This window comes from Taudactylus pleione, unplaced genomic scaffold (assembly GCF_031769625.1).
Source record: "Taudactylus pleione unplaced genomic scaffold, aTauple2 ptg000913l, whole genome shotgun sequence".
Classification (NCBI taxonomy): domain Eukaryota; kingdom Metazoa; phylum Chordata; class Amphibia; order Anura; family Myobatrachidae; genus Taudactylus; species Taudactylus pleione.
The window spans coordinates 1,702,663-1,721,816 of NW_028285314.1; the positions used below are offsets into that span (position 1 = coordinate 1,702,663).

The following is a 19,154-nucleotide window of genomic DNA, read 5'->3' on the forward strand; positions in this document are numbered from 1 at the left end:
TTGGACCCTCCTCTCTGTTACATCATTTGCACCGCATTCATCAAATTGGAAAGGGTGTAGAAACTCTGGGGACAAAAACAACAAACAACAGTCAGTCTGTGTTAAACTACTAGTTATCAGTCCCAGTGTTGTGTAGGATGAGGAGTTTTTACCCAATCAATTTGCTTACCAATCCGTTTGACTGTTCTAGTTTAGTTGCAGTAAGGCTTCGACACTTAGGGTATTGTCTCGCGTTTAATTAACAAAGCGAATTTATTCACAAATCCACAAAAGAGCAACTGAGTGCAATAGAAAACTTGAAAGCATCAACAAGATACAATACAGTACATTATTTTAAAATAATATAATGGACACTTTGCTAAGAGCATAAAGTACACTCTGGTCCGTTTCTTTTTCTTAAAACTGGAACTCTGGTGCGCTCTCCACCGGTGGGTTTAAGATTTAACAGCAAATAATCATATAACATTACCCTTTGGTACGGTAGTTTGACTCAGACCCCAATGTCCAAATATTATCAGGTGCACCTGAACCTATAATACACTAGTCTCTAGTCTTATCTCCACATGCAAGAGATATCTGGCTATTGATTTAGTATTGGTATACCGTTGCCCGGGTTGATTTGTAGCTTATTAGAGGAAGAGTTTAAAGATCCTTGGTTACACAAAGTCTTGCAATTCTATTTGTTGTATACAGTAGGTTTACTGACTGTTCTGCATTTCTCATTTACTGTAACACTATGCCTTTGGAGATTAACAGTTTGTATCCAATCAAGCTCGCTTATGAATAGGTGAGAATGGATCCTCCTGGCTACACTCCTGGATATATGGGGGTAACAGTCTCTTCTGGCTACGCTCCCTGACTTTGGTCTGAGAGATCTGATAACCACTCAGTGTTCTTACTGTGTCTTATGCATGCAGCCCTTCTGAACTATTTACAAGTCCTTCACTATCCCTGAAGAGAAATGATGACTGCTGCAATATGCAGCCACAGGGTTGATTACATCCACTGCAAAGACCTTGCTGTTTTGTCACTGTGTAGCGTTAGGCTGTCAGCAGCTGGGAATGTTACACAAGTCCATACTTTCCACTATTGCACAGTGTGAGCCTAGAATAAAAGTTGGAATAGTTGATACTGCAAGGTTGAAGAGGACGCTTCAGGGACACAGTGATTATTTGCCTGCTGAGTCTAAGTCCCTCCTTAAATGACAGGACACAGTCTGACTGAATAAATGATTCTAGCACTGTGCTATAATGTGTGAACTGCAGCATCTATAATGATACTGAGGTGCCTATGAATTAATAGCTGACAGACCTGCTCCGTTTATTCCTCACAGCACCTTGGACAGTGTCCCTGTCTTCTTCGTCTCCCGGCTGTCACTGGAGGGATGTCCTCGCCTCCGCAGCAGTTCTGCCCGGACCTGCCTCCTAGTCTCTCCCCTCAGCTTCCCAGCTGACTGTCACTGTATCTGGGGGAGGATTCTCAGGGGGCCTGGCGATGACGCCGCTTCCTCCCGGCAGTGTCTGTGTCCTCACAGTGAACAACCGGCTCCACACCTGGCTCTCCCCTCCATATTTGCGACTCCACACAGCGGCTCACAGTAAGTCCCGCTCCTCTCCTCAGAGCTCTCCTCAGGCAACCACACCCAGCGGCAGTCACTTTTATTCTGGCGGTCGCGTGCCGGTCACTTTCCCGCTGACCGCACGCACCGCTCTGCCACTAAGCTCCATTGGGTATGTTAAGGAGCAGTTTCCCCCCTCTGCAGTGGCCACTGTGTTCAATCCCGGGTGCATGCCTCCCATAGTCTCTGAGTCCAGCAAAGGCAGGCTGCACCATGTTCCCCTTTGGGGAGGGGGGTTAGCCCTTATACAAATGAACTGGACATTAAATCTAGAGGCACTGTATGTAAACACATCAACAGCACATTAACAGTATATATATTAACTAGTATTCTATATATTTATCATAGTTTGTCCTGTGCATTTTTAACTTAAAGATCAACATTAAAAATGAGGCAGTGACCATTTCAGGGGTGTCACAAGTCCAGTGTCATCTAGCTGCTCCGTTCTATCTGGATCCAAGCGCCTGCAATATCCACCACCAACACCTGCATCATCATCATCGTCCTCACTCGTGATCAGAAGTAGTCCTGCATCCAATATCATAAGGACTGACATCTCTCCTATCCGCTGTTCCTCAGAAGGATCCTTGAGTATTACGCCTGTTGCTGCTGCTGCTGCTGCTGTTGCTATTAGTGGATCTTCATCCCAGAAGGGGACCAGGAATAAGACTACATTTAGTAATTCAAGTTCAACCTAACAATTGACTGTCACACAATCCTTTGCATTGACGAACAAGTATGACAGCAGACACCCAGTTGCATAGCGGATTACTGACACCATAACAGCTATGCTGGTATTAGATGTGCATCCAGTATCCGCAATTAATGCAGTGGGTTTTGCCCAGTTGTGTCCCCGATACCATGTCCCTTCTAGATTCCACTTTCCTAAAATAGCAATTCCCAATCTGTACAAGGACATTTAAAAAAAACCTTATTAATGTCCTCTGAAATGCCATTGTGCCCACTGTCCACTTAACCAAAGATATGTGGACAAGTGGGACATGGCAAACTAAAGATTACATGACTATGCCAGCCCACTGGGTAGGTGTATTGCCTCCAACAGTGCAAACAGCAGCATATATTCATATATTTGCAAATGTATGTAACTAATACCTCTAAATCTCTATTATCATGTAGGATTTAAGTATTGTTTTTGCTGCAGTGTGCTGGGGGGCAAATCTCTTTTTTTCTGTGTTCAGTGTAAACCCCGCCCTTTACAAGCAACTGTGTTACGCAATTAGCTGATTTGAGCAGCTACCATATTTTTTTGAAGTTTGGAGAGGCATGAAGGGAGTCAGCATTAGGAGGATGTGCTGATCCTTATAGTGCCATGTGGAGGTTTTTGGGGTACCTCCAAGGTAAGTTAGCTCTCAGCTTATATATGTACTGTTATCATGCAGTACACCAATTGTAATTATATGACCCAGAGTGGGTGCTACAGAGACCAGCGGCCACTTCCTGTCTCCCTATATTATGCTTGAAGCACAAGGTTTATGCATTTGATGGCTATAGTGTTGGAGAATTGGTGTCAGCATTAACATGACTGCCAATGGGTAGAACCATGTAAAGACTATGACCACGATTTGCGGCCTAACATGTCTTCAGGGATAAATAACACTGGAGGTCTCAAGTACAGTTGTTTAGGACAGACAATGTCCATGCTGACATGGAGAGAACACATATCCAGGGAGAACCATGTCTGACCAACACCCAGGTTACCCACTGTGGAGACATTTCAGATGGGCTATTATGCTTTTGTTTAAACCATACTTACCAACTCTCCCCGATCAGGGAGACTCCCTGAAATATTAATCTCCCCAACTCCCTGAAGAGTCTCAGGGGGGTATACTTACTAAAGTATGTTTGTAAAATTGTGAGGTGTTGTCCATAGCAACCAGATTCTATGTATATTTATCTAGCACCTTCTTGGAGATAGCAGCTAAACAGATTCTAGCTATTATGGGCAACATCTCCACTTCTATAAACCTGCACTTTAGTAAATATCTCCCTTATTGCACCTTACCCCCATTAGCTCATGTATTGTGGACGCTGAGATGATTCGTAGTCAAGTTGTGGCATATGCTCCGGACGGGGCCTTGGCGACAGCTGCTTCTGGTGAGTCCTCGTTAGACCCTGATTGGGAGAAAAGTGAGTCTTCTGTTTCATCTGGGTCAGTAAGCGGTACGTGGTATGTTACCAATTCCTGGTGCATGATCTTTTTAGTTCCTCACAGGGTTTCGCTTGGAGAACATATGATGAGGTATTTCGAAGAAAACATCATGGGAGGACTGTTATTGATTTGGGTACAAAGGATGTTGAAATCTTTGTCGATGTTACTCAACCAGACAGGGAATCGGCGGAAAACTCTGGTTTCCGCAGGTTCCCTAGGGTTGGAGGGTCGTCCCAAAATACAAATTTTTGTCCCTCAGGATTCAGAACAGGCCACAGAAAGTGTTTCACTTATAACAACGGACAATGTAATATGGGTTCCCGTTGCAAGTTTCGTCACCAACGTATTCGATGCGGAGGGTCACACACAATCAGAGAGTGTAACAAACCCTCAGAGGGAGCCGGTGGTGCTGAAGTCAATGGCTCCTTCCTCAGGGCGAGGGGATGGCCCTTCCTCCTCTAAGTAGGGCTCCTTCCCCGGTCCGGATAGAGGCAATGTCGAAATGGCTAGATGCTTACCCTTCCCAAGAGGATGCAGACTTCCTTCAATCAGGTTTTACAATGGGTTTCCTGCTGCCAATTACCGGCAAAGTTGTTACAGGTTTTGTAAGAAACCTTCGTTCAGCTAGGGAATGGCCAAACGTTTTAAATGACAAGGTTAGTGCGGAAGTATCCCTGGGTCGCATGGCTGGCCCATTCGATCGAACCCCCATTCCGGATCTATTGCTTTCCCCAGTGGGAGTTGTACCTAAAAAAGCCCCGGGAAAGTTCAGACTGATACAGCACCTATCTTACCCCGCTGGGTCCTCGGTTAACGACGCTATATCTGCATCACATAGCAGCGTGGTCTACGAGTCCTTTGACTCTGCCTTGAAATTAGTGCATTCCGTACGGTCCTGGGGCCCTGTTGTGCAAGTTGAACGTGGAATCGGCCTTTCGTTTGTTACCGCTTCACCCATCTTGTTTTAAATTTATGGGCTCTAAAATAAAGGGTCAATACTATATAGACAAATGCTTACCTATGGGGTGCTCGGTATCTTGTGCGTACTTTGAGCGATTTAGCGGTTTTCTCCATTGGTGCTTAGTCAGAGCCACAGACAAGTACAGCGTTGCGCATTACTTGGACGACTTTCTTCTAGTCGGTCCGGCAGATTTGTTACGGAGTGCTAATTTGTTAGACAAGGCTATAGTGCTGTTTGGTAGTTTTGGAGTCCCCATAGCGCACGACAAGACAGAAGGACCGACAACCGTCCTCGTTTATCTGGGGATAGAAATAGACATGGTCAACTGTTTATGTCGGCTTCCCATGGAGAAAGTGGTTCGCTTTGCATGATGGCATCCTGTTAGCTTTGGCGGTGGGTAAGGTCTCCCTCAAGGAGGCTCAGTCGCTACTGGGTCTGTTTCATTTTGCATGTTGGGTTGTTCCCGTCGGACTAGTATTCTGTAGAAAGCTGGAAAGAGCCACCTCAGGGGTCCGGCGAGCTCACCATTTCATTAGGTTATCTAGGAGATACGCAGAGATCTTTTGATTTGGGAAGCCTTTTTGCAGGATTTTAATGGTGTTAGGATTTGGTTGGCCCCGCAAATCGACAGTCCGAGTCTTCAGCTATTTACGGATGCTGTGGGAGCCTCAGGTTTTGGAGCTTATTTTGAAGGGAAGTGGTGCGCGTCCCCATGGCCCGGGCAGTGGTCGTCCGAGGGCCTGACAAAAAATGTTTTGCTTTTGGAGTTGTTCCCGATAATGGTAGCGCTAGAATGGTGTTGTTGGAGTTTGGAAAACCGGGCAGTCATCCTCTGGTGTGATAACCTTGGAGTAGTCCATGTAGTTAATAAACAAAAATCTGCTTCATTGCTGGTGATTCGATTGCTTGCACAGATAGTTTTGCGTTGCCTGCAGCATAACATTTTAATTAGGGCTAAACATGTGCCAGGGATGGACAACGGGGTTGCAGACGCACTCTTGTTTCGATTGGGCTAGGTTTCGTCGGTTAGCTCCGGACGCTGATGCCATCAGTGACTCTTGTCCCTCTGATGTGTGGCAGGTGATCTGGCCGGCATGGAGGGACTAGTGCATAGATCCCTGTCTGCAGCAACATTCCGGGCTTATCGGCATGCTTGGGAACAATGGAATCATTTCTTGGAGAGTGATGAGAACAGAGGTAAGAGTGCGGATGCTCTTATCCTTACTTTTGTTTGGGGCTACTATTCCGCTGGGAGATCAAGATCATACATGATAAAAATATTGGCGGGGATATCCTATTTCTTTAGCTTGCGAGGGCAACGGGATGTAACAAAATCTTTCTTCCTGTCACGCATATTAAAAGGATGTGCTAGAGTTGCACCCGCTTGGCCCGATTCGCGACGCCCGATAGACGGGTCATTACTCTGGAAGATTTTGCGAGCAGTTAAACTGGTTTGTTTTTCGGGGTACGAAGTCGGTCTATTCCGCCTCGCTTTCGCCATGGCGTACCATGGGGCCTTCAGGGTTGGTGAATTGGTTGCTCCTTCCATAGCGGCTGTTTCGCCTATGATGTTGTCTCACTGATGCTATTCACTGCAAGGTACAGTGTTCGAAGACTGACCAGGCAGGTAGGGGGCGATGGGTTGTGATGGGTCATTGCAAGGATCACAGGATTTGTCCGGTGGTCTTGGCGTCGTCCTATTTGAGCTCACGTCCCACGTCATCGGGCGCTTAGCTGATGCACATGGATGTGTCTCCAGTGACTCGTTATCAATTCGCTTGGGTTTTGAGACGCTGTATCTTGGAGTTGGGCCTATCTCCGGTGGACTATGGTACACACATTCCGCATAGGCGCCGCCACTGTGGCGGGTTGGTCCATAGATGGGATCCGAGCCCTTGGCAGGTGGAGGTCTGGTGTATTCAAGAAATATATCAGAGTTTAGCTTGTCAACGGCACCCTAACTTGAGGACTAGCTTCTCACTGCCCTTTGGACAGGGGTCCTGAGGAATTTTTTTTTTTTTTTATCACTGGTTTTTAGTAAGGCTACTGCCAGCCGGGGGAGGTTTTGTGTTTTTTGCCTCAGGTCAAGTTAGTTTTTTTCTGGCCCATGCCCAGTTTTCACCGTAGCCCATTAGTTTAGTGTTTTTCACTGGCGTAAAATTTGGTAATTTCGCCATAATTAATGTTTGTTCATTTCTTTTGACAGACTGCCGTTTGGATCCTCAGTGTATTTGGGCATTCATTTGTTCATTGGGCCTCCCGTTCGCCTTTGGCGAGTGATTATGTTAGATTCCCAGAGGGCTGTTTGATACGTTGGATAGGTCGCAGGGGTATGAAGTGGGTATCGTTTAGCCAGGTTATAGCAGAATCAGTTTCAGTTTTTGGATGTCCCCCTCTTTTTAATTGTACATCTAGGAGGAAGTGACATAACTAGGTCATCCCTGGAGTTGCGATGTGATTTATTGAATTTGATGGGGCTCTGGCCCTTCTGCAAAACCTTTTGGTCAGAGATAATACAAAGGAGAGTGTGGCGTGGTGCTCTGAGACCAGGGGCTGTTGAGCCAAGCCGGAGAAGAGTAAACACAGTGGTTGGTAGAGTTGTTGAGGAACATGGTGGTACGATCATTAGACATCCTGGCATTTTTTTCAGTTGGGGAATTTGTTTTTGAGAGACGGAGTGCACCTTTCTGCAAGGGGCATGGCTATATTTTTAGATTTATTTTTGAGGTCCGTTTAAATAGTTAGTGTATGGTGGCAGCTGCGGTTCTGGTAACCGTGGTTTGGCCGGTGTCAGAACGGCTGTTAGTTGCGGTTGCTTAGGCTTGGTTTTGCCTTGGGGAAGATCTAATCATGGCGGAGCTTAGGCGTGGATGTCAGTTTTCGTTCAAGGTTTACTGTTAGGCCTGGTGGGCCCTTGGTCTTCACTGTGGTCGGACTGCTTTCAGTGGGGAAAGCAGAGGTGGACAGATCGCAAAACTACTCTGGATCTTTCCCGCAGGGGGTTGGGCTGTTGGCCCTTCCCTTGCGAGTCATTGAAGCACACATGGAGGCAGAAGGCCGCATCCCTGCTTCAGTGGGCCCCCGTGTAAGTTCTACATAAAGCAGCATTCGCTAGGCCGTTCTTTACCCCGCCACCATACTTTAGTTAACATTGAGTTCTAAAAATAAAATAGGAAAATCCCTTCAATAAAAACCTGACCCATTTTCACTGAAATTTGTTGTCTGTGTATTTATTTCTTTAGATAAGCGTGTGAATGAATCAGACAATAGACGGAGTTTAATAATAATAAAAAAAAAAAAAAAGCTGTAGGGATCATTGTGCCTTATATGGTTTCTTGTGGACACAAACCCCTTGTTAAACACAATACACGCGCAAACCCTGAAGTATCAGTGTAAACAAGTCAATTTTATGACACCTCAGATTTAGCAGTACACACCACTTTACCACCACGCTCATGTGTTGCTTGCACAATCTCCCAAAAATGCTTCTTTAACCACTTGCCTGGCATGGCCGTATCTGATACGACCAGTCAGGAAAGCTCTGTGAGCGGCTGTTGGAAAATAAGTTTCTAGCAGCCACCGATCACAGAGAGACCTCCTGGTCCCTCTGCACACTGTCCCTCCCCGTGGCACATACATGTGTGGAGCCCCCCAACCAATGTCTAACAATCAATTGTTTCTATCGATGGCTGAACCAATCGGCCATCGATGGTACAGCTGTCAATGACCAGAACTACAGTATACCATAAAAAAAAAAAAATTCTAATTTTTATGGTATAAAAAAAAAAAAAAAAAAAAAATCGAGTGGTTTTTGGAAAAAAATGTTGTCAGTTAAGTGGTTAAAAGTAGGCAAATATGGGTTAACTCCTTCAGCCCAAATTTCTCAGCCTGTGGTGCTAGACCTTTTCCAGCTGTCATTGTAACCTAAATCTGGTACAGCAAAATCTATGGTTTGCAAAATATATTATGTATCCAGTAGGCAGGGGAGCTATAGACTGACCCACTGTAATGCTCTTATCAATAAAACTTATAGCCCTATTACATATTATACCAAGGTTATAGGATACATTAGGGAATGAGGACAGGGAAGCAGAAATTGTTTCCTGAAGATTTTTTATTTCTATACAGCTTCTTGGTGAGAGAATCTCCTTCTGACACATTTTCCAACCACCACAAGACCAACAGCTACAACCACCAGACTGACAGAGACAATGGCCACCAACACCCACAATTCGAGAGGCCTGGATCCTGCTGTCATTCTGGAAGCCTGGCTAAGGGCTGCACCAGGGGCTGGGTTAGACTCTGCTCCAATCACCAGAAGAGGCCCAAGTGTAGCCAATCCATGTTCCTCTGGATGAGAACCTGCAGGGGGAGAGGTTAGGCTTTAATACAAGTAGCCAGAACTTCATGTAGAAGTGGGTATTTTAGTTAGTGTTACATGAGGTAGGAGGCATTGGTAAGGAGGTTACACTTGCCTGGGACTACTTACCATCCACACATTGGTACTAACCCCTTATATGACAAAGGTCTCAATGAGCCATTACAACACTGGGGACTAAGTAATGTCAAGGACTATTACAAAACTAAACACCCAGGTTCCAACTGCTATTGCAGCGAGATTGTGCTTTATCAATCAAAGCTCACAGGCATGGAAGAAACCATTAACCGGTGCAATGAGGAGAAGCCTCCTAGAATGATCTGAAATAAAGACTATTTGAGGAACAGTGTAGGCAGGAATCTAAGATACATGGAGACAAACCACAAGTCCTTTGTGACACCAGTGTCTGCATACAGAAAGGGCATTTGCCAGGCCTAGACCTGGCATTCCTTTCCATTTAGGGCATAGAAGCCTGGCAGTGTGCAGTTGGCAGTCCAGTGCCTGGTAACATCTGAGGAACTCACCGACATCTCTCTTCCCCATTCCTCTTGGTCTTCCTTGCACAACGCCCCATCTGCTCTGACCAGCAGGGGCAGCACAGTTCCCAGTGTCACAGCATTGGCAGACATTATTGGCGCCCTCCACAGCAGCCCAGCTAAGAGAAAAGGAGAAGTCAGCCAGCTTACCCATTACACCAGTAACGTAACTCAGGGCACTACAGTGTCTCACCTTCTAGAGGCCTTGTTGTAGGAACAGGCTTTGTTCAATGGATCCGGGGTCTGAGAGGCTGCAGCAGCTCTCAGGTAACAGGTGATATAGATCTAGGACAAGACAACATTTAGTTTTTAGGGGGAGGGACACAGGAGTGCAGGGCTTCTGCTAGGACTGCATTGCCACAGTAGCTTAAAATAAAAACCATTAAGTGCTGCAGTAGTCTATTTTTTTTTTAAATGGAAGGATCCTTCGTTACCCATTCTATTGCATGAACAGCCCAATGGGTCCATAGTAACCAGAAGCAGTCATAGCAGTAGTTACCATTTTGCCTTTAGCTTTTCACCAGGACAGGGCTTTCTCTGAAGCCAAGTCCCAATGCATGAAGATCGATAGATGCAAGAGAATTGCTTAAAGATTTGATAGTATTGCTTAAAATTGTAAAATGTGGTATGCAATGAATATGCCCCTAGATGTTTATACTCTGTACACCCTTAGTTGCCTCAGAATTGGCATCATGCCCCCACACTAGAAGGTTTAACCAGGAGAATGGACCAGTCCTTACCAGAGAGACATCTGTCCCAGTGAACCGGAAAGCATCAACCATGAACCGGAGCCGGCTTAGCTGGGTCCTTGGGGATGTGAAGGCGGAAGAGGAATCTTCTTGCTTACCGTCCACCAGACACCTGCACAACAGGACAGGTTTAGCAGAAAGTGGAGCCATGACCACAGCAGCTAGACAGTCACTGGTATAACATACCCATTGTAGGCAATGATGTCATAGTGAGGGTCAGACTGGACATCAGGAGACAGCGTGGCCACACATCTATCCACAAACAGCATCATAGGGACGTGGTTCTGAGTGTCCACAGAGGCCTCTATGTAGAACATGTCCCCCAGCTGGAAGACAGAGGAAGGTCTGGGAGTGCTCCAGTCATCTGTAAGGTAATCAGATGGTTAGAGACCAAACCAGACTCAGCACCATCACATAGCCACCACCTCACTTACCAGTCATCAGCTGCAAGGAGAAGGACAGCCTCTCTTCTGAGGACGCAGTGGAATGGAACGGAACCCATGTTGGCTTGATGGCCTCACTGCTCACATTACCATGTCTGCACAAAAATGATTGGGTGGTGGGGGGGGGGGGGGTCACATTTAACTTCAAAGGAATGGTCATAATTTTAAATTAATTTCTCATTAAACATGAAAAGCCAAAAAAGTATGACAATAGCGAATGGACTAGGTATAGTAATGTGACACAGAATTCTGAGTTTCCATCCCATTCTTTACTGAGTCATGAAACATAACTGATATACATGGGCTTTGATTCAGACCTGGGTTACCTACAATAACCCAGATATGACCACCAGTGACATAATACACAGCCTGGTACAGGGTATAGTAAGGAGGCCTTAATCTGAGCGTCTCCTTGTGCACAGAAGTATGGAAGTCATCTGGAGTCAGATCCCAATGTCACTGCCTCAGAGGGGAACACGTCAGTCACCAATACAGCATAATAACTGGTGCAGCGGGGAGATCACTACATTATACAGGATATAGGCTGGTGGTGTCCTAATCTGTAGGAAGCACAGACCTGATACTGGGGTCAGAGGAATCATTGGGTGGGTGGGGGACACAAAAAGGCAGAGCCTGTAATGTTGCACAGGAGAACAGACCAAGGCTGAGAGTCACTAGTGTGGCAGCTCCCACTCATTAGTAAGCTATAACCTTCCCTCTGACCCACACTCACCGGGGGTAGAAGCACTGGATGGGGACCACGGCAGAGTTGGTCCTGGTAATGGGGACACTGCTGGAGGGCTTTGGGTTGTAGGACAGACTAGTTATGTAGACCAGAGAGTCTGCAGTCATCTGAGGACATGAAGAGTAATATTATCCATTTATTACACAGACACCAAGTACTACATGCAGATCAGTTATCCTCCCTGACTGATAATACAAGTTGTGTCACTGTAATGTGTGTATATATCTACATTATGTTCCAGGTCACTCCTGCATAATAAATACTGCAAGTGGGGGCTTTCAGCTTAGATGCAGAAATCATAATTTATTTCTTGGACAGTGCATCACCACTCCAGTCGTCAAGTACAAACAAACAGATCATGTTTTCTGGATTTCTTTACAATGCATAGACAAGTATCCATTTTGCTGAGTCACCAATTATCCCTCCTGTTTCCACAGACAGAAATCCTGAAAACATGACCTGTAGGAGGACTGGAGTTGGGTAACATTACCAGCCTGCACCAGGGAATGTCACTAGTAGCACTGAAGGGAATCAGTTCTGTGAGGGTTTGAGAACCTGGATCACCAAGGTCAGGGTTACCCAGCTATGGAGCAGGAGTCGTCCCTGCATACAGAAAGTGCTATTTCAATATATTTGAACACCTATTCACGCTGCAGTCAGAGCATGTAATGGTGGTTTATAGTGTAGAGCACTATGGACAGCAATACATGTTAGGACGTTCGCTCATACATAATGTTACAGGAGATCTTTACATGCTGGTTAACTGGTACATTAGCAGGTCACATTGCATGGCAGCGTGTTATATACATTACACTAATTATGGACACAGCTGCTGTTTATTAGCTTATTAAGTGATCAGGTATACCAATTAGTGTCAGCTTTGGAACTAGGGATAGTCCCTATTTCTAGGTAGTGCAGTATATACAGCAAATAGACACCAAATATGTACATACATCATCCCATACTTCTGTATTATACACAGCTGCTCATGGTGTGTGAGGCAGCGACAATTTCAGTAATACAGAAGCTGCAGCCAGGAGAGACTACAGCCCTACAACATGCAGTACACTGACATGAGGCATAATCCCATAGCCACTAACCTGTACTATGTTCCCACACTCCTGGAGGCCAATCTCAAAGACCACACTGGTATCAGTGCTCTGGGAACCAGGTTTGCAGGACTGGGGTCCTAGGCTCAGATCTGAGGCCTTCACCAGTTTCCCATTCCCATACAGGTCTCTCATCACAGTCACCACCATTGTGTCCTCACCACACTGTACCCTGATAGGAGAGCTCTGGGGTGGTGCCAGCTGTCTAGACTGAGCAGCTCCCCCATCATACCTAACAGGGGACCCCCATCCTGACACAGGCTGAGCACCCCATCTAGGAGACTGCAGGCCAGACACAGGCTGAGCAGCCCCCACATGAGAGCCTCTAGGAGATCCCCCCACAGAGGGCTGGTAATGCCTCCACCAACTATCTGACTGGCGCCTAACCAAGACATGCTCCCCAGCACTGGCAAATCCTGATCCATAAACCAGCGCAACCACCAGCAGCCAACTCCACCTCACCCACATCCCCATTCTGCCTGCAGGACACACAGCACAAGGACAGGAGCGCAGGGAACAGCTCTTTATACCCCTCCCATCAGCTGCTAATACCCCCACCTGGGGCAGGTAATGATCTCACACTCACCTTGATTGTAAGCTTGTGAGCAGGGCCCTCTTACCTTTATGTCTGTCTCTTACAACCCAGTCTTGTTCTATTAATGTTGTATCAAATCTTAAAGTGCAGCGGAATATGCTGCGCTATATTTATTTTATTATTTATTTATTAACAGTTTCTTATATAGCGAAGCATATTCCGTTACGCTTTACAATTGGAATCATTAATAGAACAAAACTGGGTAATAACAGACAGATATATAGGTAGGAAGGCCCAATCTATAGGGAAATAGGCATTGATACACAAGGATAGGTGCTATATTTTGCAGTTTGGTCAGGCCAGAATGCAGAGTTTCTTGGTGGGCTATATAATCCAGTCACACAGGAATGTCGGCCAAATGTCAGGAGGATGTGAGAGAAAGACAATGTGTGAGGTTATGTGTGGACTGTGAGAGGGGATGTAATTAGACATGGAAGCTATGAAGGTTATGTGGGCAGTTCTGGAACCTGATAAGCTTGTCTAAAGAGGCGAGTTTTCAGGGAACGCTTTAAGAATTGGAGACTAGATATAAGAAACTGTTAATAAATAAATAAAACTAAATTATGATGATACATAGATAGCGGAGGCTGATCTTCATATCATCTGTCTCTCCGCCGGAGTAATGATGAATTGCTCGGTGCTCATGGGGAATGAGAATGCTACATCAAGATACATTACCACATGATATATTATAGACAGTAGGGGAAGTGCCTCTGACAGGTTTTGCAATGGGATGGGGAGGGGGGCGGTGCCAGTTATAAAGTTTATTGAAAGGGTCCTAGTACTCTGCAATAACTGCGCTCCGCACTACACAGTAACAAACACACCACCTCCGGCGCCCGGTACTACTGTACACTCGTACTCAGACTCTCATTGGCTGCTGCATCCACGGAGGGTGCCGGGCTGGTGCTCACTCATGGGCTCCGTCTTCCGGCTCCCACATGACGTCTTTCCCATAGTGCCGAGTGGGAGGACAGAAAAGTGGACGGTTGTGGGCACAGGAGCGGGGATTCAGGTAAGTATATTGTGTGTGTCTTGTGTTATATATGTAAGGGGCACTGTATAGGGTGGATCACTGCTTAGCGAACTGTATAAGCGGCACTACTGGGGGCACTGTATAAGGGGCACTACATAGGGGGGCCACTACTGGGGGCACTGCATAGGGTGGACCGCTACTGGGGGCACCGATAAGGGGCACTGCATGGGGGGACCACTAATGGGGGTACTATGTAATATCCCGCTATGCAAGGTATTATGTTTGACACTATGCATTGTGCTATATCATTAGACAGGCAGCCCACAACTCCCAGCAGCCTCTGCAGCTGCACAAGAGGTTGGGAGGATGTCACATGAGCAGTGCCAGGTGGTCAGACACGAAGCAGTTTGTGGAAATGTCTGCTGGTCAGGGCAGAGCTGAGGTAACTGCCATAGATTGTAAGCTCCTAGGAACAGGGTCCTCCTCCCCCCTGTCTCACAGCCTTCTTCTCTAGCACTTCTATGACAGCCTTCACCTTCCCAGCTGTACTGTGTATGGAGAATTGTGTTGCTAATTGTTACTTGTGTCCTGTTTATAATTTGGTTACTGTATTGTAATGTAATGTTCTGTGTACCCTTTACTGCAGGCCTGGCCAACCTGTGGCTCTCCAGTTGTTGTGAAACTACAAGTCCCAGCATTCCTTGCCACAGTTTTGCTATTAGGGAATGCTAAAACTCTGGCAAGGCATGCTGGGACTTGTAGTTTCACAACAGCTGGAGAGTCACAGGTTGGCCAGGCTTGCTTTACTGTATGTACGGCGCTGCGGACCACTTGTGGCGCCCTATAAATAAAATGTAATAATAATAATGAGCTGGTGCTGTGCTGTAAGGGGGCAGATTGAGGATGGCAGGGGCTGATACACAAATTTTAGGCCAGTCCCCCTCCATGGCTGACAGTGAAGGAGGCAGGACGTGGAGGTGCGGTTCCCCTAAGCTGGTTAGAGCCGGAGGAGGAACCTGATGCATTGGAGACCAGAGCTGGGAGAGTCCCTGTGAACCTGTGGGGAGAGCAGGTATATGGGGCATCAGGTTGTGGCCACCACATCATCCAGCACCTGTCACACTCACAGTTCCTCACTATCCAGGCAAAGTTTATAGAGAAAGCCATAAAAGGCACAGTGCCGAACCGGCAACCTCCACAGGCACCTCTGAGTCAGGAAAGGGTGATCAGAAAGAGACAGAACTAAAGGTGCGTATCCACTAACAGACATAGAAACGACAGCACGATTACCACATTGTATGTCTATGATGTGCCTACAGTGAGCGTTCAGTCGTTCAGTGTAGGCACATCCATCATCCACGTACACGCTGAACCTGACGTGATGATAATGTCAGAAACGACCAGAGGGCACAGGCATCGCTGGTCGTTTTTTACTTTTAAATGCCCGATTTGCTGATGATTTGCGGGCGATTAACAATCGATTGAACGGTAACGATGTCGTTATCATTCAATCGGCCTATTTAGTGCCTAGTGGATACGCACCAATACAGTCTGCAGATCTAAATACCCAACCCGGACATAATGCAGATAGCGGGTACTCAGTGCGTTTAGAAGTACAATGCCCAAGTGCTTCTACTATAACCAGTATGTTATAAAAGCATCTTCCAGTAACTGTATTCCTCTAACCACAGACTTTACAGAATAAATTAATATGACTAAACTCTCATAGACTAATCTACTCAGTGCCTGAAGAAAGCAACAATATAGCAACATCAAACAAGTAGCCTTCATAACTATTACCACATACAGTATGCATTCAGTATGATTTACCGCCGGCCGCATGGCCGACAGAGGAGGAAATCCCGATCATCCTAAAGGTAAGTATAAACTAACCTAATTCTACCCCCAAACCCTAACCCTAACCTCCCCCCTGTGCCAAAACCCTAATCCCCCCTCTAAGTGCCTAAACCTGACCCCCCCTTCCCCACCGCCTAAACCTAAGTGCCTAGCCCTAACCTCTCCCCCCGGGGGTGCCTAACCCTAACCTCCCGGGGGGGTGCAAAACCATAAGTCCCCCCCCCCCTGGGAGCACTAAACCTAACCCTCTCCACCCCGTACGGCTGTCCGCGCCCAGCATCCCTTCCTTCGGGATGTCGGGCGTCGGTCTTTCCGCATCAGTAAAATGATTTAGATTGCGTCCGCCGGCTTCCCTAACGTATACCTACAGTATGTATCAGCCAAATTAACCAGCTGGAGCTGGCAACTACGTTACTAATAGATAAACTCTATGTGCACTGTCAATGTTGCAACATAAGTAAAACTCTGGGGATATTTGAGATTTGGGACTTTATACTGCAGTATAAGATTTAGGGTATAGTTTTAGCCAGGATTCATATTGTTGAAAAGCATATACAGTAGTACTCTTAGTTGTGAGTTTGTTTCTGGAATCATACACACAATTTATGTTTATTGAAATCTTAGTATGTATATATATTCACACCTGAACAATTGTACCTTATGGTCTAAATTGCTACCTTCTCTAACAACGGCTAGTTAAATAAAGAAAGTTCATTTGGTTATTAGGCCTGGAGTCAGGTTATCTTCACCTCTCTGCCATGGAAGGAAGCACAGCTGTTGTGATTGATTGAACCTACCCGAATCATTGGACACCGAATATGGGTGTCACAACTGCGTAAGAGGCACTACTGGGAGCACTGTATAGGGGGGACACTGTATAAGGGTCACTGCATAGGGGGACCACTATTGGGGGCACTGTATAATGGGCACTAATGGGGGGAGAGGGTTCTTTAAATATATATATATATATATCCAAGATTTTGCCATCACTGCTTCCCACCTTTGGAACTCTCTCCCTCTCCCCGTCAGACTCTGCACCTCTCTGCAATCAAACAAGCTTTTAAGACCCACTACTTCATTATAGCCTTCCAGCTCTCATCCTAACTTGCTGCTACATCTTCCTTCCTCCCCGCCTACCACATCTGTGTCACTCCTGTGTGTCTGCCCCCCCCTTAAAGAATGTAAGCTCTTTCCAGCAGGGCCCTCTACCCTCTTGTGCTTCTCCCTACTGTAATTGAATTTATCACTTACTACCCACTAGGGCAACTAACACTCGGCTGCTTATGTGGATGTTAAGGTTGGTAATATAGCAATGTTTATTATACATGTCCGTGTCCTGCTTTGTATTGTACTGTAAGTCACTGGTTACTTATTAGTTCTATGTACTGTGTAAGGCGCTGCGGAACACTTGTGGTGCCATATAAATAAATGATAATAATAATAATATATATTTATTTGTAGCTAGATGTTTTTTCATTGGTTCGGTAACCATGGATTTGGAAACCCCCCTTTTCAAAATCCTGCTTTTGTCACTGAAGTAAAGGCTGAAGGTGTACTCCAGGGTTCAGTCTTCAACCCAGGCATTGCCGGGTATCCCAGCTATGTAATTATATGCAGGGTCGTTTCTAGGGGTAGGCGGCGGTACACGAGGTGCTCCGCATCCAAATGTCAGCTAGCTGCCCCTGTCTTACACACTGCCGCAGCAGTCACCCCTCCCCCATCCCTGTCTGGTCAGCCCGCCCCTCGTATGAGACGGCTGCTTTGTGACATCACAACGTCACGTTGAGCAGCGGATCCGGGTGCCATTCCTGCAGAGTGGGAGACAGTCTGGAACTCTGGTAGAGATGCCACCAGCGGCCGGGCACATGGCTCCTTCACTCCTGAAGCCTGCCCGCCCACCCTCTCATCCGTCCATCCACCCACATGCCCGCCAGCAGGTTGCAACTCTGCTCAGCCCCAGCGTCCAGCCAATGAGGGAGAGCTCAGCAGACTATAAACAGGCAGCAGGGAAGTCTAGTTTTATTTTATTTTTGTCGGGGAGCAATGTGCTTCATTCTTTGAGGGAGCAATGTGTGTGTGGGGGGGTAATGTTCCTTTTTTTTCCTGTGGGGGAGCAATGTGCTTTTTTTCTCTGGGGGAGGGGTAATGTTCTTTTTTATGTGGGGAGCAATGTGCTTTTTTCTTGGTGGGGGGCTGATGGTGTGCCTTAGAACAGGCAACAGCAGTTGGTTTTGCCGTCCCTAATCCTATGGTTATGTTAACATCATTTATTCATAAGGTAGTCTTTTCATTTGAGACCACACCCCTTACAGTGAGGTCACGCCCCCTCTCCAGGGCGCACGCACACATTCTCATAATTTTGTACTTGTTTGAGGAAGGGGGCCGCATTTTGACTGTTCACGTTGGAAGCCCCAGCCCCTAGAAACAGCCCTGATTATATGATTATATCATTTGATGATACTAATCTGTATCTGTTGAATAATCTGCAGGAAAAGGGCTGTAATCATCTAGATGAGAAGATGGTGATGGATGGCATTGCAATACACAAAAGAACATGAACAAAAGTGTAACAATATACAGTACAGTGCCTGTCAAACTCACCCAGTTGTGGCAAAGCCCACAATGAAAAGTGGTGTACAATGGGATTGTACTTGGGCTCTCTCACCCACCCTTATGTAGTGACCTCCAGTCACTGAAACATAAAACAGGTAGGATTCCCCCTGGTTACTAGCTCTTGCTTCAGTCGGTGGAATGGCAAATTGAACTGTTCTTGCAGCTGCTGCAATCTTTTACATGGAGTTGCTGAAAATGTCCAAAAATGTTATAGGCTACAGCCAGCATCACCTGCACGCACCTGTCATTTATATATAAAAATAAATAAATGTAAACCACCAAGTTTATTAGATGTACAACACATGGTACGTGTTCAAATTCACCCAGGTGTAATGCTTGTATGACGTTACTTGTGTTATTGGAAATGACAAACTGAGGAGGGTCTTTAGTGGGGTAAGCCATTT

The 19,154-nt window shown here is 46.2% G+C and overlaps 1 protein-coding gene and 1 pseudogene across 1 annotated transcript; one reads left to right on the plus strand and one right to left on the minus strand.

Annotated features, from left to right (window-relative positions):
• The first annotated feature begins 3,672 nt into the window (after nt 1-3,672).
• Nucleotides 3,673-6,691, plus strand: LOC148473770 (uncharacterized; annotated as a pseudogene).
• Nucleotides 6,692-8,845: 2,154 nt separating this feature from the next.
• Nucleotides 8,846-13,226, minus strand: LOC148473771 (zona pellucida sperm-binding protein 3-like). The gene is made up of 8 exons (XM_088459536.1): nt 12,701-13,226; nt 11,589-11,707; nt 10,847-10,950; nt 10,599-10,776; nt 10,404-10,524; nt 9,857-9,948; nt 9,652-9,782; nt 8,846-9,111 (listed from the first exon to the last, which is right to left on the minus strand). Exons 1-8 carry the CDS (start codon nt 13,181-13,183, stop codon nt 8,870-8,872), a joined length of 1,470 nt encoding a protein of 489 aa, XP_088315662.1. The 5' UTR covers nt 13,184-13,226; the 3' UTR covers nt 8,846-8,869.
• Between the last annotated feature and the right edge of the window lie 5,928 nt (nt 13,227-19,154).

What these genes read in the sequence shown, in the direction of transcription:
- LOC148473771 (XM_088459536.1), bottom strand. Translation starts at nt 13,183, where the DNA reads ATGGGGATGTGGGTGAGGTGGAGTTGGCTGCTGGTGGTTGCGCTGGTT. An exon ending in ATCCAGTGCTTCTACCCCCG is followed by an intron (nt 10,951 to 11,588) that starts GTGAGTGTGGGT and finishes ATTTTTGTGCAG; the next exon opens with ACATGGTAATGTGAGCAGTG. An exon ending in CTGGGACAGATGTCTCTCTG is followed by an intron (nt 9,949 to 10,403) that starts GTAAGGACTGGT and finishes GTCTTGTCCTAG; the next exon opens with ATCTATATCACCTGTTACCT.